Genomic DNA, 23204 nt, shown 5'->3' on the forward strand with positions numbered 1-23204 from the left:
GCAAGGGGCTTCCCTTGCTCTTGTAATATCAACATTTACTGTTTTTCTATCTTGACCAGTTTAAATAACTCTTGGCATTTTATCATCCACATGTGGCCAGAAACAACCAATATGGAACAGCTTGTAAAAATAATGGGGTGTGAGAACAGACAGTTGAGGGAACAAAGCTGCGACTGTCTTTCATCATTCTAGAAGGAAATAGTGTTGTCATGAGCTTCCATTTTAACTTCTATGTGGGGTGTAGAAGGCCCTGTGGTTTATTTTCCTCTCTTGGAGGAGGAAGGCAGAGCTTTCTGCTGAACAGAAGGGCTTGAAAGCAGTGCAGCCTAGCGACCAGAGAAGTCATGCAACTTGGATTCTTCTAACTCCAGTGTGTGGCCTTGGGCAAGCTGTTTAGTGTTGTGAGGTTCAGCTTCCCACCTAACCAGGAGAGCCAGAGGCTTTGTTCATCTGAGGTGTGATTTCCACAGTAATCCTGCAATATCCTGCTCTTAAAACTAAGACCACGTTTCCCATCTGTTTTGTTTTTGGTATGTTGAAGAACACCTTCAGAAAATATCACGCTGATGAATTTGCACTGCCCTGGCTGTTATTTGGGCTCTTTACCAGTAATGCAGAGCAGGACACTGGACTGTCGGGGCTGTGCTGATTTCAGGTGACTGAATTGACCAAGTCACGTTTTGCCATGCTCAGCAATAACAGGTGGGCTCAGTGGCGCCTGTGTTAGGATCCTCTGCTGAACAAATGCAAGGAAATTTCTGTCATGAGTCTAGCACAGACATGAACGCCAGCAGCCTTTGGAGTTTCCTGCCCATCTCTCTCACAAGTCTCTACAGCGAGGAGGTGATCATCTGCTGAGGCTGGTCAGCATTCTTGATGTGAACTGGAATGATGACTTTCTGTAGTTTACTCTGGAAATGGTTGTATTTTCCACCAAAGTTCTGCAGCAGGGAAAATCATCCACCCTTTGGTGGGAGGCAAGAATATCACTGTAGTTAGAATAAACATATCAGCAGCTTCAGTCAACTGTCCATTATCTTTATCTGTAGTAGGCAAATGTATAGTTTCAGTCTGAACTTTTGTCCACAAGAGAAGTGAAGCCAGAGGGAACAGAATGAACTCGGCGAGGGAGCATACACAGTATGTCTCCAACAGGCTGCTCCCAACTAGCCCAGAGCAAAACTTTCTTCTGTGGACACCATGAGGTCATTAAGTGGCTAAAGGTAGCTTTTGAAACAGAGGTATGTCTGTCATCTACCCAAAAGAGTCTCACAAATTCTGAGGAAGCCTAAGACCTGGTGGATGTTTCTCTATGAAAATACTGGTTTTCAGTATGAGCAGACTTTCTGAATGCAAGAGAAGATCCTCAACATTTTTTTCCCATCATCTTCCCTAGTTTTACATAAAAGCTTTTGGATGATGGACTTGAGAAGACTGGAAGAAAGGTATTTGTGGACAGATTTTTTTTTTTCTTCTTTGCCCTTTCTGTTTCTTTTGCCAGAAGTCGACTTTTACAAGTGTTTTATGAATGAGCAAAGGAAAGAGTTTTTAGGGTAAACATTTTTCCTCACTAAAACAACTCAAAAAGAACAACAAGAATGAATTTTTCCCCAGTTTTAAAACCCATGAAATAGATCAATTGCCTGTCAATGCTGTCATGTCAGTGAATTTCTTCACTGAAGGGACAGGCTGCAAACAGAAGACTAAGGAGGGATGGGCGGCTGCTGGGGGAATGGGTCGCGGTGTCTTCACCTCAGATTGCCCTTTGCCTTCCTCTGGTGATTAACAGGACATGGCTCCCTGCGGTGGTTATGGTGTTTTAAGCAGCTTGGTCCAGCTTGGAACAATAACCTGGCTGCCTGGACACTCTGAGAGCACAAGCTCTGGGCTTTTCTGTCTTTGGGATATTAGCTGAAACCAGTGTGATCCAAGACAACTGGAAGCCAGTGCTGTTGAACATCATCTCTTATTTGGTTCTGGGAGACTGAAGATGCCTGTGATTTCTGAGATCAGTCCTTTCAGAAGAAGGACCAGGCTGTCATATTTGCTTTGCTGCTTTTTATTGTAAAAGGTCCCACTACAGTGGTCTTTATGCATAGTTAGCCTTTTAAGCCTTCCTGCCAAAGATTCAGCCAGTACAGGCAGTGACTCTAATGCAGCAGGTTTGTTTGACATCAGGGCTAATTAGCAGCTATCCAAATCTTGGAGCAAGCTCTTTCAGACCTGGGGTGTGGGTTGTTGGTTTTTTTTTTTTTTCCTCAAGCAGACTAGGCATAAAATTCCATCTGCCTAATTTGCAAATGCAATTGCTTTAATTATGCATCCAAATTGGGAAAGTGTATACTCAGAAAGATAGACAGCTAATTCTATGCATATAGGATGATAAAGTGTATACAAATTAGCTGTATCCTCCAAAGCCTGCACCATCTCAAAGCCTGCCCCCTCTGAGGATAACTGTTTTAAAAGAATAAATCCTTTCATCTTGCAAGTTTTCAGCAGCTAAGACAGCCTGTACACCAGTTTGGTTTGTTGTTCTGTTGCTGTTCCTCATGCAGTTTTATTTTACACAAAGGGATAATTTTCTCTGTCCCTCCTGCCAACAAGGACCAGAACAAAAGGGTTACATGCTGTGAATGCACCTGCTGCTACGTTCGAGAAATTTTCTATCCCAAGAGATGGTGAGTGCAGGGAAGTGTGATAGAGCAGGAGGAGCTGAGGGAAGAACACAGGAATATGGATCACGGTAACTGATGGTGAAGGCTGGAGAATGTGCCAGAGAGCTCAGCCAGGTGCATCAGCAGCCTCTGGCTCTGCCTTGCCAGTCTTCTGTCCTGACCTCCTGTATTGCCATTGTACGGGTTTTCCTTGCACACTGTGTAGATCATCCTGTGATCATCCTGAGACTTGGTTCCTAAAGCTCCAGCCTGGTGGTGGTTCTCTTCCCTGCCTGGATCTGATGCTGCCAAACTGGCACTAATCTCCCTGGATGGTTGTGCCAGGCCTTGCTTTGTCCTCATGGTTTCTTCTGTTCCTTTTTTCCAGATGAGCAACAAAAGGTCGAATAGTTTCCGCCAAGCCATCCTTCAGGGGAACAGGAGGCTGTGCAGCAAGGCGCTGCTGGAGGAAACGGGGCTGAGCCTTTCGCAGAGGCTGATCCGACATGTTGCGTACGAAACCCTGCCTCGAGAGATAGACCGCAAGTGGTACTACGACAGCTATACCTGCTGCCCTCCACCCTGGTTCATGATCACCATCACTATTGTAGAGGCAAGTACCTTAATGCCATCTCTCTGGGAGCCCACCCCACGCTGCCACAGGCTTTGCTGGGACATGAACAAGGGCTAGAGTGGGACTTGTTTAGACCCAGACAAGGACAGGCATGAAGCTGATAGTCATCTTGGCTTGCCTGTATGTGTGTGTGTAAGTGGAGACTGTGATCCTCTCTGTCTCCCAGCACAGTTATTAGTCAGTGAAACAATTTGTATATGAAACCATAGAATTTGGGAAACTGGAGCAAAACTTTTTGAGGAGTGAAAATCCACACAGTTTTAGGGAAAGTGGTAATTCAAATCATGGAATTAGAAGAAAAATTCCAATACGGTTACCTCTGTTCTGTGAATGGAGAGAAAAAGGAGGAAAGAGAAACTGGGTTAAATATTCTGACCTGCTCATCTGTTGCCCAAATGAGATCTTTGCACAATTGCTGAGTAATGTGCTCGAATAAGCACAAAGGAGGATATAATATGGCACTGATCAGTAGGGTGCTGAGTTCCTCTGACTCAGTGGCTGCTGTGTTACGGAAAGCCACATATAGAATTATACCAATGTGTTGCAGGTTCCTCAAAACAGGGAACTTTCATGCTGTGTGGAGCTGTCAAATGGGAGAAAAATTACTGCACATTTGACTTTTTTCTCCGTGGTTTTGAGCTACAAAGGACTTTTCAGTGAGAGAAGGCATTTGCTAACCAAGGAATCTCTCTACTCTTCTAGGTTGCCTTTTTTCTTTACAACGGAGTGGTATTAGACAGATTTGTGCTGCAAGTCAGTCACCCCTTATACCTGAAGAATGCATTACTTTACCATCCTCAGCTCCGTGCTCAGGCTTGGAGGTACCTAACCTACATATTCATGCATGCAGGGTGAGTACATACAGACTGTGCTGATTCCCCACAGTTCAGGTTCCCCAGAGAGAGGGAGGAGGAAGTGACAGAATCAGCTCAGAAATAAAATTTTCAAAGCCAATTCTAAATTGCATATAAAAATCTGAAGCTGTTGTGTAGTGCTGGGGCAACGAGGGGCAAACCTTCACAGCTCTCTGAAGGGAAGAGGCAACATAAGGAACTTAGCAGATGCTACTCTTCTCCCCAGCAGTATTGGGACCACATCTTCCTCTTATTGTGCACTTCCCCAGTGTGTACTTCCTAAAACTCAACGGATTGAAGCCCAGTGTCCCTCTAGAGGAGCTGTGCAAGTGGTAGAACAAGTCTGGAAAGATGCTGGACTGGTATTTAAAAACTGCATGGTGTATTCTTGCTAGACTTCCTAGTTGAGGTTGGAAAAGTCAATTAAATTCCCTGTGCCTGTGGTATGTCGTCGCTTAGTAATGTTGTCCCTTCTGTAGGGACTGAGATAATGCCTAGAAGCCTGAGTCAAGATTGAACTCCCATATTGTACACACTGTAGAAACACCAGTGTTCCTGAAGAGTTGACAATCTCGACTGACCCGATGGACAGAGAATGGTCCATCTAACGCAAAATGCAAAATGAAGGTGCACAGTAAGATGAATCCTCCTTCATCCCATAGGAGGTATGTAGCAGACTTGGGAAGACAATACAAGGTGTGGGGATTCTAACTCTGTGCTTCTCAACTGTGCTAGTCCTCCCAAGATTCCAAGACACTTAATTGTGTGATGTTTGTGATGCCATGGTGATGAGTGAGTGTCACAGGAAAGTTCATCCCTGTACGAAACACTCTACCCCCACTGAGTAGATTCTCAGATCATTATTTTCACACATTCCTGGCAGATAATTGCAATTTTCTTTAATTCTGTCATTGAAAAATCACAACAACAAGATTTTTAGCAGTAGTTTATCGTTTGAAACTGGATAAAGCCTCTTTGTTCTTAAATAGAAAGCCTATATCCCCATCAGTCAATGTTCTCCTATGAAAGGCCAGAAAGATCAAGCTGATCTTTTCCTTTTTCCATGTTGCTGATTGAAGACATGCTGATGTCTCTTCTCTGCCGTGGAATAACTTCCTCGTTGTATAATTGCCTTTGAGCATAAGATGTGCCCCAGATCTCTGAATAAAAACCATAGGACCCAAGGGGAGGGTAAGAAAAAACTTATAGATGAAACTTCTGAATATGGCAGCATTTGTACTCTGCATGCTAAATTCCTCCAAAGAGTCCATTGTATATAGTTTTCAGTCTGCAAGTGGAGACTATTGGGCTTAGCCGTGAGGCTGGTTTATGAAAATGAGAACTGGAAATTTCCATCACTGAGGATGTGGGGAAAACTGGAAGAAACATTTGATTTTTACTGATGTTAGCTAATTTGTATCTGGGCTTTTTTCTGGTGGTGGTGGTGGTGGTGTTCTGCTTTATCACTTATATAACCACAGACTGCTCTGGGATATGTTTGAAGAGAAGCACCTGCACAAGGACAATTTTTGCAGCATTTACATGTCTTTCTGTATCAGCTGTGGCACACTTTCCTAACCTGTGCAAGGTCACCCTTTCCCATGAAAGGAGGCAGTACTCTCGCATTCTTCACACTTCCTGACTGAAAAATTTCTCAGATTTATTTCGCATCTGTGGCTGGCTCAGAGGTGGACAGTGGAGAAGGTGGTGTGCAGGAGACTTATTGTTTTTGTGATGGATTCCGAGTTCTTAAGCTACGTAGCCTTTAAAACAATGGAGAGTCCTGCTGAAACAGTAAACCCCATGATTTATCTGGAGTTAGGCTAAATGTTCATTTGTTGCTAACCTCTGTGTGTTAAGCTCCTTTTATATCAGGAGAACAGATAAATCTTGGAAAGGTAATAACATTTGTTAGTGGAAGCCCATCATTCTCCTCTCATTTTTAAATGAGAGGCTAACACAATTCCATGGGTTCTATTGTTATCCTGCTTCCAGCCGAGACTTTAAAATGGTAATGTGGACTGCTCCTTCATATAGTGCACTTGGTCTGTTTTTTTGAAGAGCAAGTAACAGCCGGAAGGTGTCCGAGAAGACAGCAGTTGCTAAGGCTTGGCTGGCTGTGCTTCTAGAAAGATTCCAAAAATGCACAGGCTGTGTGTTGGTCCTGATGGAGGGAGCTTTGTCAAGGGCTGAAAAGGCAGGAAAAGTTGTAAATCCTGCCCTTCTGCTTTCACGAAAAGCAGACGTTGATTATCTGGGGCCCATGTATTTGTAACAGTGCCATAACTAATGACTTGCATTGATGCTCAGTCCCATTTGTTTGGTCCCGGGGAAGGAAAAAGTCTTTAATAAATCAATGAAATTGTCATTTCAAGAATGAAGCATTCAGCACTGGCAAAGGCTAATTATATTTTATGGGTGCTTATTGACTGTGGAGCCTTCAAAGCTCTTAGCATGATGGGGAGGAGAAGTGAATGGGATTGCTCGTGGAAAGTCTTTTAAGAACAGCTGTGAATCAGAGCAGTCACTTTAGAGTCTAGGATAAACTTTGCTGAGCTTTTACAAAAGCTTCCTTTGAAAAATAAGACCCAGTGCTTTGTGTGAAAATGTCAGGTGCCACCTCATGACGTTGACTGTGTGCCAGCCAAAGCTGCTTCCCTCCCCTCTGTAAAAGGGCGCTTGGATGCTTTGACTCTTTTCTGTGATCTCAGTTTGACCTTTGCTGGTTGTTCCTAATTTAGTTCCTAAGTTCTGTGAACATGTGCGATCAGAATGAGTGCCACAATATGCCCGTGCCCAGTGGCTTCAGAAGTCTTGAGCAGGGTAGTAAAAAAAACTCAGTTACATGCAGCAGTTTCCCATGATGACAAATTGAAGCACTGAGTGTCTCATGCAGGAGAGAAATTTATCCTTGGAGAGAAATTCACTGTAAACAAACCTATTAAGATATCCGGAAAGGACTGTTTCCTGCAGTATCATTTCCAGCAGTTTTTTCCGGTCCAACTTTAAATTCTCATTTATGAGACTGTTCTGTCATTACCGCATCTTGCCATCAGCGATTTTCTCTGATGTATATGGGAAATTGCTATGGTAACATGAAGAAGAACCAAAACAGTGAAAATGCATGTAACTTAAACCAAAGATTGGTAGTGGCTGTCTGTGAGCAATCCTTTTCTTGTATAAAATAGGATGTAGGTTTTCAATGCATTAGCTACTTTGCACTCTTCCTCCCAAAACATGCTAGGCTTCTGCGTTAAGGGTAACACTGTGTCATTTAGGTCCACCTGCTTTGTAAGCAGACTCAGGAAATTTTCATACAGAAGCCAGTATACCCCGGGGTCCAGTGGGATGTGGCCATTCAGCAGGGTCACAGCCCTGTGAGCCACGGGGAAATCTCAGACACTAGCACCATGTTGAGAAGGACCTTGCTCAGGGGCCTGGTGCTCTTGTTACTTCACTGGAAGATCCTGCAGATGGCAAAGGCATGGGTAAATATTGTTTAGAGCTTTGAAAAGTGGCAAGACAGTTTTGTTAAGTACTGTTGATTAGAGTAACAAAGAACTTGCTTTGAAACCATTGACTTGGCACAGGAGAAAACTGCTGCACTGGAGCCTTTACCCAATATGCACATCTTAGCTGTCATACTCTCTACCTTTAGCAAGTGGTCCTGCATGATGTGCACAGCGGGGTTTTCTAAAGACTAATCTCAGCCCACCTTTTCCCTTTGTGTTCAGCAGGAGTTTTGCTATTGACTGGAATGGGAACAAGGGTAGGTGAACAGAGAGCTTCAGTGAATACATCTTGTGTCTCACTGGGCACCTAACCAGCCATAAATATGCTCTCTGCTTCCCATTCTGACCATGATCCCATTGCAGCAGGCACAGCAGAAAAGGGTAAGGGTCAGATAGCATAAAGAGTAAGGCAGCATTATGTGTCACAAGGAAATGGCAACTGTCTTGGGACTTACAGGCTTACCTTGCTCTTGACTTGATATCTGTACCCCATCACAGCAGTGTAGTATGTGCAGGGAAAGTCTGTATCATTAGGAGGGGACAAGAGAGGAGCAGGTCAAGTTTCTGGCTTCTGTTCCAGGCTCTGCTGCCATCTTGCTGCTTTTTTTGACAAGTCATGTAACTTAAAAAAAAAGTCTCACTAAGAACTAGACATGCTATGAGGTCTTTGGCTGAAAAGAGCTGGGTGGATATGAAAAAGATAATGAGCAGTAAGGAGCAAAGAAGCATTGCAGGTCTCAGTCTGATTTTTTCAGGAACCATTATTCTTCACAGTGTTAAAGCCTACCTTCATGAAGCAGGTGCTATTTGATTTCCTTTCCAAGATATCTCTGGGTAAAGAAGGGAGACAAAGAGTTAGAAAAGAGGACAACTGTTGTTTTTCCTTGCTGCAGGATAGAACACCTTGGACTCAATGTTGTCCTTCAGCTCTTGGTTGGGGTTCCCCTGGAAATGGTGCATGGAGCTGCAAGGATCAGCTTTGTGTACGTTGCTGGAGTTGTGGCAGGTAGGTAACACCTCTGGATGGCCCAGATGGAGAAGCATCTGACAATGGTCTGTGCTGGCTTTTGTGTAGAAGAAATGTTTTGTGACATTTGGGTGTAGGAGAGGAGCAGTCACTGATCTTCTGGGCATTGAAATTCTTTTGGAGGCTGAAAGTGGGAAATATGCTACAATTTGACATCTGTTTCTAACTGGCCATGGGCTCTGTGTTTAGGAGACCTGCTAAAAAAGCACCAACAACCTGTTACTTTACAATAGCTTTGCTTTAGATGATCTTCCTGAATGTGGAAGTTGTACTGTTCCTTTCCTCTTGTGTCCACAGAGGCCTAGAAGAAAGGTGGCATCACAGGCATTCCTGCATGAAGAGTCTTTTTTTTTTTTTTTTTCCCAGGTCCTATGCCAGTTCTTCCTCCATTTGTCCTGTGCTGTCTGTTTTCTACAGCCTGAGTAAGCCAGAAGTTTGGTTGTAGGTTGTGAGCAGTGCACAGGAACCTGGAAATTTATTTAATCATGAAGCCATGGGGTTTGATTGATTTTTAACTTGTGCTGTATTGCTTTTATTTATGTGTGGCATTTCCAGCAGTTTGGAGGTGATGGAAGTTAGCTGACAATAGATCAACATCTAATTAAAATGGGGAGAGTGTGAGAAAAACCAAGGGCTTCACAGTGGAATTCAGACAATGATTCACTGCCTTAGTTCAAGATTTATGGTGGGGTTTTTTCTTCCAGCTACATAATTTTATTTTTTCCATAATGAGCGGATAAAATCTTTGTAAAATGAGCTGCATTGAGTACTAACAAATCCTACATTCTAGTAGAGACACTGTGGAAAGAATAATTGGACTAGGACACAGGACCAGGCATGGTACAAACACCACACTTTTTAATTCAGAGAAAGGAGCTAGCAGACCAGCTCCACCGTCCCTTGCCTGTTATTTTAATAAGCACTGAAGTGGTCCCCAGCAACTTTCCAGACATAATCTTTTCTACATAGATCCATCTACCAAACCCTGGGGCTTCATTTATATACGTGTAAATACGCATTGCACAGCTTTGCAGGTAAGCGAAGCAAGCGAGCGTTGAGCCTGCTGCAGTTGAGTCCAGGTCAGCGCTGCGAGTTGCCAGCTGCCTCTCAGATTTCTGTGGCCATGCACTTGCTGGCAGCGTCTGCAGGGCCACAGACAGGTTTTGCTTAGGCACTGAGTTGGGCTGAGTGCCTGGAGCTCTGAAGGCTTGTAGCCAGTGCCCGGGTGAGGCTCACTAGCCCAGCTAGCATTATTGGTTCATTTCTGCTACACAAATGATCCCATTTTTTTTCCTTGGATAAGCTGCCACATCCTCATAGACTTGTCTTTCACACCTTATGACCTATAAATTGTGGAATAAGGTGCCAAATGGAAAGGGAAAACTTCCTTTCTTAGTGCTGGATGGAACTACAAATGTGACTGGACAGTCCCACACAGAAAAGCATTCCATGATACCCGTACCGTTTGAGTTGTTAGGCAATTATTAAACATGACAAAAAAATTATTCTTTGACAAGAGTGTGCCAGGAGAGAGAGAAAGACGTGTACTTATGCTGAGAGTCTGGCAATAGAAAGATAACACAGCTCCTAAACAATCAAGAATTAACAGTAAAATGTAGACACAGGCCACAAGGGCCACTCCCTACTTCATGGTTTTTTCTCATTTGTCTGGCTTTACTAAGAAGACATGTTGAGACTGAGATCGAGAGACTCAGTGCAGTGTCTGAGGACTTAACTGCAAGTTCTCATTACTCCTTTCCTAAATTCTCATTAACTTTTTCGTTATGTCCTGGCTTTGACAAGGATAGAGTTATTAATGATGATAAGAGCTGAGAAGTCTCAGGGCCGTACAGTGAAGGAAGGAGCTATCAGCAGAGCTGGCTGGTGGAACCTCAGCACTTTCTTGACCCAGAATCAGCTGAGCAATTAGGAAAGAAGTTTGTTAGGTTCTGTACTACCAAGGACTCTCTCAAGATTTGCCATTGTCTCTTTTTCCCATTCCCACTCATCACAAAGATCTTCTTTATCCCTGCCTTGTGACACCATGTCTGCCTTTGTGTCTCTATCTCTTCTAAAGTTTGCAATGAAAGGAGCTCTGAGCAGATCCAAGCTGTCAAGGGCTTTGAGCAGATACCCTCCTGGGATAAGGAGAAGCAGTGCCTATGTTTGGATGTATTGTTACTAGCGATGCCTTTATGTGATTGACCTGTCATTTTGCTATCTTGTGTTTACTGCCTCCACCCAGATTATTTTTAGTTAGTTTTACTCTGAAGTTTTATAAGTAACAGGCTGTGTTTTGATCAGAGGCCTGTGCTAAGTTACAGGTCCCCAGTTCCTTCTTGCTGTGCAAATATTTGTCTTGCCAGCATGGGAGCTACTTCTATTTTATCTTCATGTGAGGATCCAGACACAGATACTTGTCTGTCTCATGCTTCCTTGTTAGTTTAATCAGGGTATAAGTGCCTTTTTTTGGCATAGGTTTGAAGATATGTTGCTGCCTTGCTTGGCTGCTTTTAAAGTGGGTGCAGAAGAATCGATCAGTCACTGTCTTAGCAGTTCTACAGGACTGAGTTAGCTTCCACAAGTCAATTGATTTCCCCTTCCCAATTCTCTTCATGTATTACTGACCTGCATCAATTAGCACAAAACAAGCAGTAGCAGGGATGTAGGGTAGGAGAGAGTGTGTTTATTTGGCTGCAATTGTCACAAACCCTTGTTTTTTCTCCCAGGGTCCCTGGCAGTGTCAGTAGCTGATATGACTGCGCCTGTGGTGGGCTCCTCTGGAGGCGTGTATGCTCTTGTCTCAGCTCACTTGGCCAATATAGTCATGGTGAGTACCAGAATGACTGTCTAACCCCTTCGAAAGTGAGCCAGGACTGGTGGCCCAAAGGGATTGGAAATTGGGCCTGACCCAGCTGTTGGTTATTCAGAGCTTGCCCTAGTTAAGATTCTTGTCTTGGTGTTGTGGTCCTGAAATAGAAATGTTACACTGCAGTTGGCTTGGTACCCTCATGACTGGCAGCTTGCCAGGAGAAGCCAAAGATGCTGATAATCCAAGATCTAGCAGTGTACTCCAGGCTGTCAGCTCTCCTTGCAAGGACTGACAAATGTTTGGAAAAGGAGGAGCTGACTGGCTCTGTAGAAGTTGCAGATGTGTTTCTGTCTGTGTGCCATGTAATGTCAGTGAGTACCCAAGGAAATTTAGTGTTTGGTGGATTTTTGTGCAGAGTATCCCCTGATCTCCATTTGTAAAACTCAGACTGAAGCTGAACCCTGGGCACAGTAGTGATGCATCTTTTTGTCATTTCACCTAATGAAATACTTTCCAGCATCGTCATTCCTCTAAGACGTAGAAATAGGAGCTCATCCAAGGTTCTCAGCTAGATGGTGGCAAAGCCCAGCACATCTGCCTGTGTGACTCCTGAGCTGATCACTGGGCAAAAGGGCTTTGCTGAGAGATTTGTGTGTGGTGGTACAGGGTTGCATGTCTGTCCTGTATCAGCAATGTCAGAGCAGAATAACCATAAAAAAGATGGTAATGTGTTCTCCCCTGGGTCTGAGTGTGAAGATGATGCGGGTCAGCTGCAGTAGAGACAGAAGGTCTGTTATATGGGTGCTGAAAAACATGTGTGTGGTGGTATTGTGTCATGTCTAAAAGAAAATCTAGTATTTAATGCTTCTATGTGGTGAAGTCAGCAGGCTCTGGCTGCAACCCACAGCGGTGCTGCTCCAGGCAGCTGGCAGTGGGGGAAGCTAGTGATTTCCTGAGCAGAACAGGTCTCCTTTTGCTGTCTTCAAGTTTTTCAGAGCATGAATGAGCTGGGGGCTATTGTCCAGTTGAGTGGCTGGGCAGAGAGATAGGGAGTGGAGGAGAGGGGCTACCCCTATACCACAGGGTTTCTACTGGGGAAATGCCCCCCTATACACAGTGATTTTCAGTACAGTTTGTGTTCCCTGCCACTGGGCCAACAGCAGCAGGAGGGAGTTTCCCCTGTCTCACAGGGTGGTAATGCAGACATAGGGTTTCTTCACACTGAGATTCACAGGGTCAGAGGGGGACATTGGAGGAAATTTTGGTTTGTTTTAGAGAAAGAGGCTCTGCCGGAGGCGTGGGGAGAGTCTTCACCAGTTACCTTCCCAGACTTCTTAAAACATTGCAGAGTGGCGTGGCCTGTTATTTCACTACTCATTGGCCTTCTCCAAATCTATGTAGCAATTGTTACCTTAGCATATCTATTTCTCCATTATCCGTTGCCTCTCTTCTCATCTGAAATTACTTTTACTGCCTTTCCCATTCTGGTGGTGGTTTTTTTCATTTCTTTCCCTCTCTTCTCTCTCTCTGCTCACTTAGTATCTAGATGTGATGCACTCACATGTTCAAAGACACGTTGCCCATTTGCTGGTAAAGCACACAGTCTTGCACAGGTGCTTTGAGCGTGCTGGGAAGAAGAGGGACCATTGCAGGAAGGGTCTCTTGAATCTTCTGTCCCCTTGTTCCTCCTGGTAACCAAAGGAAATGAAAACATTCCTGCTTGTAAAAAGTAACTATTATTGAAATGAAATAGGTAAAATAACCAACAGGAGGAAGCAATAAACCATGTCACCCTAAGGAAAAGTGTGAGGGGAGGAATTCAAAACAGCTACGTGGAAATGAAAACTGAAGGAAGCAGCACAGTTATTAATCAGCATGAGTTCAGAGCCTTCTGACTGGGTTGGGTGTCTCTGTGGAGAGAGGAGATGAGTTACTTATTTTGTAGAGATTGCATTTTTGCAGTCACAGAAATTATTTACAGACAAATACCACATAAAACTTGAATATATGTAATATGTATTGCAGAATATTTCTTCAGCAATCTGAAAAGTCACTGGATGCTGTTAAAGTTAGGCTGAAGAGTTTACAAGCAATTTTTTTTGTTTTATTCCTTCAGTGTGATGAACAGGGAGGTTTTTCATAAGCAACCTGGCTAGCTTGGTATATCATACTGCTTTCAACAGGCAAAATTTAATTTAGTCGCTTAATAAAAATAATGCTGGTCATACATCTGAGTTCCCCAGAACGTGATCTCTTCTTCTGCTTGGAAATTTTGTGCAAGTGGAAAAGGAGGAATTTAAACATTCCTCCCAGGATTTCTGTCATTCAGAGATTCTTATTCCACTGTATTGATTAATGACCAAGCCTGAAGACAGAGGAAGCCAAATCTGGGCTTTCTTATGGGGCTGTTTCCTTGGTGTGCTTTTATTGAGGTCTTTATTATTTGTGTGTGCTCTGCCGAAGATCTGAGTTGCAGAATTTCAGGGAGCCTGAGGTACAGGCAGTAGCACTGGAAAAGCACTGAGAAATGGCCTGACAGGTGACAGTATGGGGCCTCCAAGTGGATCATGATGGCCTGTGTGATGTTAGTCAGAATGATGCTTGTGTTGAGCGCTAGGTACTACTGAACATAATTTTATTTGATGTGACCTACTATAACAAGGTTTTGCAGGGTAGGTAAATTCAGATATTTTTAGTAGTCAGAATTTAAGGTGAAACATCATACTAACGTGTTAAAAATTAGTCTGTCTGAAGAACAGAGAATGGCAAGGCCAGCCAAGGACCATGCCACACCAGCTGGATCTCAGGCATGGAAAGTCAGTAAGACTGCCAGACAGAGAAGTTATGGACTGTCCATAACTTGGACATGCTTGCAATATGTCCTTCACGGTTATGTCCTCTGGGATTGACAGTGTGTCTGTGTCAAACCTCCGTGTTTGGTGTGGTGAGTGGAAAGTTCACAGCCAGGTGGCAAAGGGGTTTCTTTCAAGGATGGTCATTCTTGATGCTCTTCTAGTGTGTAGGTTTGAATGTAAAATCCCTCCAGGTCTGCATGCAGCATCACTTTGTTTTCCTTGTCTCTTTTCCAGAACTGGTCAGGAATGAAGTGCCAATTCAAACTGCTGCGCATGGCTGTTGCCTTGATCTGTAGTAAGTATCATGCAACACTTGGGACATGTGCAGTCCTGTTTTCTTTGTCCTTGTCATAGGAGTTCATGCTGATACAGAGAGTTTTGACTTTGCAGCAGTTTTGGTAGGAACCTGCAGCTGGACCTTCACACACACTCAGATGCAGATTTTGGCTTTCAACACAAGCATTGTAAATGAGGATTTATTGTTAGCCAGCATCTGTAGCTTGTGGCATTTTTGAAGATCTAGGACTTAAACATCTCATCTCTGAATTCGCAAACAAACAATGCTTTCGTAATGATAATACTTACGTTTCCTAGACTGCTTCCTATCTGTCATGGCAATAGCATAATACACATTACACATTAACGAGTTATCTTCCAGCCCTATCCGTAGGGTGGTACAATAAGGGAAACTAAGCCCTGTATTCATCACAGACAATTGTCTTCAAAGTCTAACTTTTTTTTTTAAATTATTTTGGTATAAATTTTGAAAGATGGATATTCCCCCCATCTACATTTCCACAAACCCAGACCACTGACCAGCCAGCGGGGAGACCTCATGTCTGCGTGCCACAGTGCTTGCATAGCCATGGCTTCACAGCTTCCCTGTGCTCACCATAAAAGGCAGTTTCTCCCTTTCCATCTCTTCAGGGATGCAGTGCTACCTGCAACATGGATTTAAGAAGGGATAGACCTAGAGAATTAATTCCTTTTTCCTTCTTTATTCCAGTGAGCTTTGAATTCGGAAGAGCCGTGTGGCTGCGATTCCATCCCTCTGCTTACCCACCCTGCCCACACCCCAGTTTCATGGCTCACCTGGGAGGGGTGATGGTTGGAGTCACTCTCGGTGTCATCATCCTGAGGAACTATGAGCAGAGACTCCAAGATCAGACTTTATGGTGGATCTTCCTTTCTATTTATGTCATTTTTGTCTTGTTTGCCATCTTCTGGAACATTTTTGCCTACAGCCTGTTGGATCTAAAGCTACCTCCCCCTCCTTGAGAACATGGGACGGAAAACTTGAGAGTGGAAGTCATCTGTCAGCTATGTTAAATGAATGAAGATGGAGGATCTATTTTTATATTTAACTTAGGGGAGGATGATTCTTTTGAACACAAGTGTGTGCTGGAGGAGATGCTTAAAGGTCTCACGAAAGAATGGGCTGATCAGTTTGTTCACAAATCTAGCAGGTACTGTAATACTGGCTGGCCTGGACCCTGTGGTTTCTCCACTGCCAGGGCTCCCATTGGGCAGCTTGTACCTGGGCACTTATCACTTGGTTTGTTAGCACACATCAATATTTTGTACAAGATATTTGTATTTTCCAGATCAGTGCTAGAATTATGGCCAGTTATTGAGAGAATCTCCTCAGTGTTACTGAACACTAAAAGGGAAAAAGAGCAGACATTTACTCATTAGAGACTCAGATGGTTCTCACAAGGCAGCCTAGGTTTGGTTTCTATGGACACACCTGACTGTTCAGCCATACCAGTGCCACTGTCTAATTACTTGAATGGTTCATAAGATATTTTAGCCTACAGTGAAACCTGTCTTGAGCACCTTTCAAAGAAATCAGCAGGACTTGATCACCCAAAGTGATGGAGTCTGGTCTTCAACTACAGGTCAAATGGAATTGCACTATAAACCTTGGGAACTCTTAGAGTGTTGTGGGCACCCAGACAGAGGTGACTTACTGTGCATGTTTCACTTGATGTTAATTATTTTTTTTTCCCCAGCCTGCTGTGGCTAGAGGGCATGGCTGGGGTTTCTTTTTTGAGGGATGGAGAAAAGGAGGGCAAATGTTCAATTGTGTTTTTATCAGCTGACAATCAGGTGCTGTTTTCTTCTCACTTGATTTCTGGCCATGCTGATCCAACACCTGGCCTGCAGTGAGCTCCTAGCAAGGATCTCAACTATTCCAGCAGGCTCTTACTGGAAATGTGGGACCAGGATCACCTATAGCAGCACAGAGTGGGAACTAGACTTTACAGCCATATAGTCCACTTGGGGCCAAATCTGTCTGCTGAAGTCAGTGGGGTTAAATCAGGTTGTATGTAGCACTGTTTTCCCACTGAAGTGGAAAGGATGTTACTGTGTTACAGTGATAATTATGAAACTGGTAAAAGTGGTTTTAAAGTGACTGCTAAATTTTGAGGATGCCTCTTCCTGAGGCAATGGATGTTCAGGGGCTCCGAGCAATGGAGTTAGTTGCAATGATGCCTTTTTCTTTAACATTGGTCAAGCCCAGGTTTTAACAATCTGTAACTGGCCTGTAGCACAGTCCATACAGTTGCCTGCACGGACCTGGGGACCAGACTGGAACACCTGTAGCACAAGCAGTACTTATAGATACACTTCTCTGTAAGGTGTTTATGTTATTTTGCTTCTCACTTTAGAGAGCTGCCAAACTACAGTCCAGGAACGTGGATACCCTCCTTTTCTCTCCCCTTTAGCCACCTAGTTTGATGGCCTGGATAAAGCAGCCATAGGAGCCTCTCTAGACTAGCTCCTTTCTTCCTTTTTTTCTATTTTCATACTGGTGCCCAGGCACCAGCCACCAGAGCCTTCTGCAGCACATCTCATGGGCACTGTAGCAGTTGGGTTTGCTCTGTAGCAAAATGTCTCTGTATTGTGGGCTTTATTCTCTCAGCTGTGTAATCAGTGCTGCCAGATGATATCACAAACTGGTGGGAGCTTGTCTTTCTAGAGGGGACGTTCACAAGTGCTTATCAGCTACCCCTTCTTTTGCCTCTTAGGGGTAAAATATCTCTGGTCTGGAAGGGTGAAGTTTAGCTCCCACAGTATGCACTAGTTAAACTCCTGTTGCCTTGGAGAAAGGGAGGGAGGAGAAAGTAAGTGTTTCTACAGCCTGAAATAAGCCTTACCTGTAAAAGAAACAATTTTTGCTATCTTTGTGCACAGGAATGGGATCTCTGAGGGCAACTGCACCTTTGTTGTTCTGCATGGCTAGTACATTACTCATGGGCCCTCAGATCAAGGAACAAGAGGAAGGGTTAAGGGTCAGAGCTCTGTTCATTTTGGAGAAGGGGATTGGTTCCCTGTGCCATTTTACCTCTGCAGTTCGGGTCCAGATCAAAGCAGTCATGAGAGTTTACATGCATCCTTTCAGGTGCTGGCCCAGTGGGTTTCCTAGCAGTGGAGATCATCTGCCTGGGGAGCAGCAGGCGAGCGGGAGAGCGGGGAGCTAGGAGCACACTGACAGAAGCATGGTTAACACGCAAGGAGGACGTTCCTTTCCTCACCTATTGCTAAGCCTTTCTGATTACACATGCCTTTAAAACGGAGGTGAGCAGAAATGGGAGTTCCCCTGAAAGTTTTAGGAAAACTTTAAAAATTTTGGTAGAAAATGTCAACCACAACAAAACCCAGATAATTTTGCTTATAATTTAGCAGAGTACAGTATGCACCAATTGACTTCTATTTTTGGTTTCTCAACTGAAAGCTACTTAATGCCCATCAGTTTCTCCCCAGAAAGGTTTCTGTGCCTGTCAGTGATGTGCTCTGAGGTGAAGCAGCAAGCTACAAGTTCAGTGACCACCAGCTTCTTCATCAGCTTGACCCTGGCCAACACATCTTTGCCTCTGCTCAGGAGTGGGCAGGAGCTGAACAGAGTAATACAGGCACTAGTTTTTGGTCCTTTATCCATAGATAAACATATTTTACATGAACAGATTGAAAACAGCTCTGAGGTTGAGCTGAGCTTATGACTTGTCCTTCAAACTGTTGTTCATCTTTCTGACTTCCATTTTGTGTCCCCATACCCTGTCTGAGCAAGTCTGTAAGCAACCCTGGGCACAAAGGCCAGACTTTAGGACAGCACTAAGTTTATTGTGGGTGAAGAAACAAAATCCTCTCCCATTCCTCCTCATCAGAGCTGGAATCTCTCCCCATACATAGAGCAGGTTGTACACAGAGCCTGTTGTCTGCTAAGTCTGTCAGCTCATGGAGTCAGGAACAGCACAAAGTGCTCAAGCTTTTATATTATGTTTTTTTAATCACTAAAATTGCACTGTGAAAACTTGTTATGTTTTTACAGAGTATCAGGAAGTCTAGTTATGTTATTTTCTAATGCACCCAGGAGTGCCACAGTGCTGCAGCACCAGAGAGCTAATAGCAACAAGGCTTTTCTTTTACCTCCAGATGTCCTTGAAGCTGCTGGCTTATGTCGGAGACGTAATATTCTCCATCCTGCTCATTTGTGGTTCCAGCTTGTCACAGTCAGCAACGTGTTCCTGAAGGAGACGTCCACTGAGGGACTGGTTTTGGTGACTGTTTTGGTTTTATTTCAGCTGCTTCCAGGATTTTACATCAGTCGGATAAAATGTGAATCTGTTGAACCTGACGGATGTGCAGTGCTAGAGCGAAAGGCAAGACTGCTGCCAATGTACAGATTTGAACAGTGAACATTAAAGGAAGTTATTTTATGTCCTTGAGGAAGGATACAACACCTGGGGATGAAAAAAAAAAAAAAAAGCCGTTTGTGTTGGACTTCCCATTTAGTAAGTATATTACAGTACTGGTCCAGTGAGGATGGGTGCAGGGAGTAGTAATGCAGGCTGGGAGAGCCTGGGTGCTGGCTGAGAGCTCCTTCGGGGACATCTGCTGGCAGCACGGCGACAGCACGGACGGGGCCGGCTCCCAGCATCTCGCTGGTCCCTCAACCCGAGGAGAGACGAGAGAAGGGGCGCAGACAGCCGTGGGGAGGAGGAAGGAGGAGGGGAACCAGGTAGATCAAAGTCCACGGGGCTTGCAAAAATTGCACCTTCTATTCCTAGATGCTCGTAGGCAGGTAGAGATTAATTTTGCACACATCCGTAATAATACAGCAGGAAGGAGGGTTGAGGGTTTGTGATGGAGTGATGGGAGAGGAGGTTACCAGAAACAATCTCTGAATGAGGTGTAGAGGAGTTGTGAAAATGCTGATGAATTTACTTTTGCTGAGTTCTTAAGACAGTATCTCATGTCACTTTTTCCCCATCAGTCAGCGAGGAATCTTGGCACTTACGTGACATATTGTGATTCTCCACTGCTTGCTCTTTAGCAGTAGGAAGTATTTTATCAATGCGAAAGGGGGAGGCCAAAGAAATTATGGTTGTCTGAGGTTTCTGGACTAGAAATAAAGCTCAGGGATTCTGTGTCCCAAGACCTTGCTCCTTATGATGGATTGTACTGCCCCATATGTTTTAAATCAGATTAGATCAATTTGAACTGGGGTGTGAGGGTTGGAATCTGACACATTTAGAGCTGATACTAAAATAACAGCAATGTGCTGACCTCACAAGACAGCTGCTGTTTGGTGCCAATATTTAGTCTCACAGGATCGTGGGTAGGACTTTCACACATACTTCAGTGAGTAAAGAGCTCAAAGTCTATCTGTTTACATAGATTCAAGCTCAGCTCAACTGCTTTGGAAACCCCATCCACTGGCTTTACCCAAAGTAAAACTGGAGAGCATGGATGTAGTTCAACACCAGCAACCTCTGGAGGCAAACTGGGATGCGGAGAACAAAGGCCAGCACCTCTGGGTTTTTAGACTCTTTGAATATTGCTGCTGTTCTGTTTCTTTTGTAGTAGTGGCTGCGCTGCAGTGGTCTGTGATACAACTCAAAAATTCCTTCTGCAATCACTGATGCTGAGAACTGGTTCTAAAGGAAAACAGTGCATTTTGCAGCTCTATAAAGAAAGAATCACACATAAGACAGAAACCAAGCTTGTTTAAAGGTAAATGTATTTTTAATGTCACCATTAATCATTGGCTTTTAATTGGAAAAAGCTTTCTAATGAGGTATTTCTGAAATGCCAGTAGTAGGACAGAAAATATATGTTTCCGGGTACTTAACAACACAGAGCACAAAATATTCCCTAGGCCTGACTTAAGTAGCAAAAGTACCTTAATTTTCAGTGAGCTTAATAGATACGGTAGTCCCTGTCTCCTGACTCCCCCACAGTGTCTGTTTAGTTTGCAAAGAAAGCTAGATTTATGCAGCTTTTCTTTTGCTTACACTACTAATGCTAACAGCACATCCAAGTGTTAAACACAAAGCACTAAACAATGTAATTTTCTGCCTTAAAATACAGAACAAATTATACTTTCCCGTTAAGGGCTAGTAAAACAAAATGATATTTGCAAGGTAAGACGCTATGGTACGTTTCCAAATATTTTTGTATTGTGTACATTCTGTATATTTTTGTTGTAACAATATTATTTGAGCGTAAAAATCCATTAAATTTCTTTTGTTGGTGTTTTTTGGTTTGTTTTCTGTCCCTTTTCTCTTTAAATAAAATTGAGCTGGACATATGTCCAAAAAACAAGCAAGAAAAAAACTTTCAAAGACAGTTTTGTAAGTTTGTCTACAGTTAACGCAGTATTTAACAAAAGAGCAATTGGTTTTGAGCTCTGCAATGTAATCTTTTAGTAATGACATTGATAACTCATTTTTATGTCTCCTAAAAGTGTCTGCCTAAAAGATAAAGGGGAGAGTGAACTGCTGCTTTATTTCTCCATGAGATATAACGAGGATGCAGAACCAGCTTGGGACTTGTATTGAAATTCAGGTCTTGTCTCACCATTTGACAACTGATGCTTTAGTGCAGTAGTGACCTCAGAACTGCGGGGAAGTTGATGATCAAGTATACTGGACTGTTTTGGTTTTTTTTTATTGGGGTGGAGGGTTGTTCTCTTTTAACACCAGTCTCTACTGAATGTCTTAAAAACTCAAGAGCTGAGACATTCCTGACTCTGGAATCAATAGCAGGAACAACACATCCAGGGAATTCTGCAGCAAACCTCCAACTGGTTTAGTTATTTTGACATAACTAAAATAAAAATCCTTCCACCACCGCGTAAGGGCAAGGCTTATTTTGAAAAAATATTTTGTGTTTTTGTTGGGAAACACTGAGTTAAGTGTAACTTGAAGAAATGAAGATGTAACGAGCAGCAGTTCCTGTCAGATTTGTTATGCCTAAGGGGAGGCAGATCACTGCTACAGCATGTGGGACTCAGCTCTTGCTGTTAAGTTTTCTGCACTTGGCTGAGCTTTCTGAGACACTAAAATCTCTTTATTCATTAGTTTAGGACTGTCAGCAAGAAGGTAAGGTGGGTTTTGTCAGTTAATACAGAAAGTGTTACTGTCTGCTAGCACCATACATTTTTTTCGCTGGCTAAAATAATTTTAGAAAGGCAAGCTGAAGGACAGAAATTTGCCAATTCCAGCACATCTGTTGCAGAGAAGGAGCCAAAAACTGGCAGCCTTGATACTCGTAAAACTCATTATCATTTTATTCCCATAGCTCCAATCATACTCTGTATAGTAAGTGTTGCTCGTAAGTGTTGGAAAGAGAAATATTGATTGGTTTATATGCTACTTCTCTTGGGGTTTAAGAGGGGGGAAACCAAAAAAACCAAACCAGACCCTGATCCTTGAAACTGCAAGAGCTCTGTAGCAGTTAAATCTGAACTTGCATTCTTAACTAGGCCTGGGGGACCTTGTGTTTGGTTGGTTGGGTGTTTGGATGGTTATTTGTTGGTTTATTTTGTTGTTTTGGTTGTTTGTTGGGGTTTTTTTTCCCAAATACTTTTAAATCAGACCCTTAAAACTACAATAAAAATCTTTCAGGTTTGCAAACTAAGTGCACACCTCAGCATCTTCTGACCTTTTGTGTGCTTGATCCTGAACTTTGAATAGCCGATTGCTGGAGGAAGTTGAGTGTGTAATACTCTCCAGGCATCCATGCAGCTAAACCATCTGCTTCTGCATTATTTATTATGCTTTTGTTTAACTTCCTATAGTTTTGGTTTTTAAAACAGAATTTATAATGGGAAGATGTCAGTAGGACCTTTAAATTCATGAACTACCAGGGTGCATTTCAATGTGTGTGTGTGTACTTGTGAGCATCCTGACTTTAGTAGTTGGATAGCTGGATGGCAAAGTCACTGCAAAGCTGGGAGAAGCAAGGTGATGTTAAAACAAAGGCTGCAGAAGGCAAGAAGTTCTATTTTTCATAATGCCAGCCAATTTCAGTGCTGGGAAAATTCAGGAAAAGGAACTTACCACAGAAAAAGCTGTGACTGAAGCTTTCCAAATGTAACAGTACAAATTCAGTGTGACAGATACTGAACAATGCATTACCTTAGAGAGGAGAAACACCAAAAAGACCAAGCAAGGTTTTACAGTTAAGCTTAAAAAAATCTGGATTTTGAAGAGTGATTTATGATCATTTACCTAGCACACAAAACAAAAATCTTATTTAAAGGAGCATAGTACAGGTCACAGGATAATAGGATAATTTAGGTTTTAAGGGACCTCAGCTCTCTAAGCTGACCCTGTCTTGAACAGGAGGTTGGACAAGAGGTAATGGAGGTTGTTCAGCACTTCAGCCAGTCTGTCTTTGAAAAATTCCAGGGATGAAGACTGGGCAAAGCAATTGTGGTTGCACCTCAGGAAAAGTTCATCACCACCAGCACTGCTGTGCCTGGGACTGACCTACTCTTTGTAAATATAAGGCAGCACACAGAATGCCTGGCCCTGCCAGGCTCTGGCCTAACTCTCCACTGGTCTG

General features: G+C 43.4%; 1 protein-coding gene across 5 annotated transcripts in view; it reads left to right on the top strand.

The window, feature by feature from the left end:
• Positions 1 to 22502, top strand: part of RHBDL3 (rhomboid like 3) — a 72178-nt gene extending 49676 nt beyond the window's left edge. For 4 of the 5 annotated variants that reach the window (XM_074922156.1, XM_074922157.1, XM_074922159.1 and 1 more), the window contains 6 exons: positions 3043 to 3267; positions 3991 to 4139; positions 8548 to 8660; positions 11411 to 11511; positions 14583 to 14643; positions 15355 to 22502. In XM_074922156.1, the coding sequence (XP_074778257.1) occupies positions 3043 to 3267; positions 3991 to 4139; positions 8548 to 8660; positions 11411 to 11511; positions 14583 to 14643; positions 15355 to 15626 (921 nt within the window). In that variant the 3' untranslated portion in view covers positions 15627 to 22502. The remainder of the gene's footprint in view (positions 1 to 3042; positions 3268 to 3990; positions 4140 to 8547; positions 8661 to 11410; positions 11512 to 14582; positions 14644 to 15354) is intronic. The other variant, XM_074922161.1, reaches the window with a different exon arrangement.
• Positions 22503 to 23204: the final 702 nt, after the last annotated feature.

Source organism: Athene noctua, chromosome 18 (genome assembly GCF_965140245.1).
Source record: "Athene noctua chromosome 18, bAthNoc1.hap1.1, whole genome shotgun sequence".
In the NCBI taxonomy this organism is placed as follows: domain Eukaryota; kingdom Metazoa; phylum Chordata; class Aves; order Strigiformes; family Strigidae; genus Athene; species Athene noctua.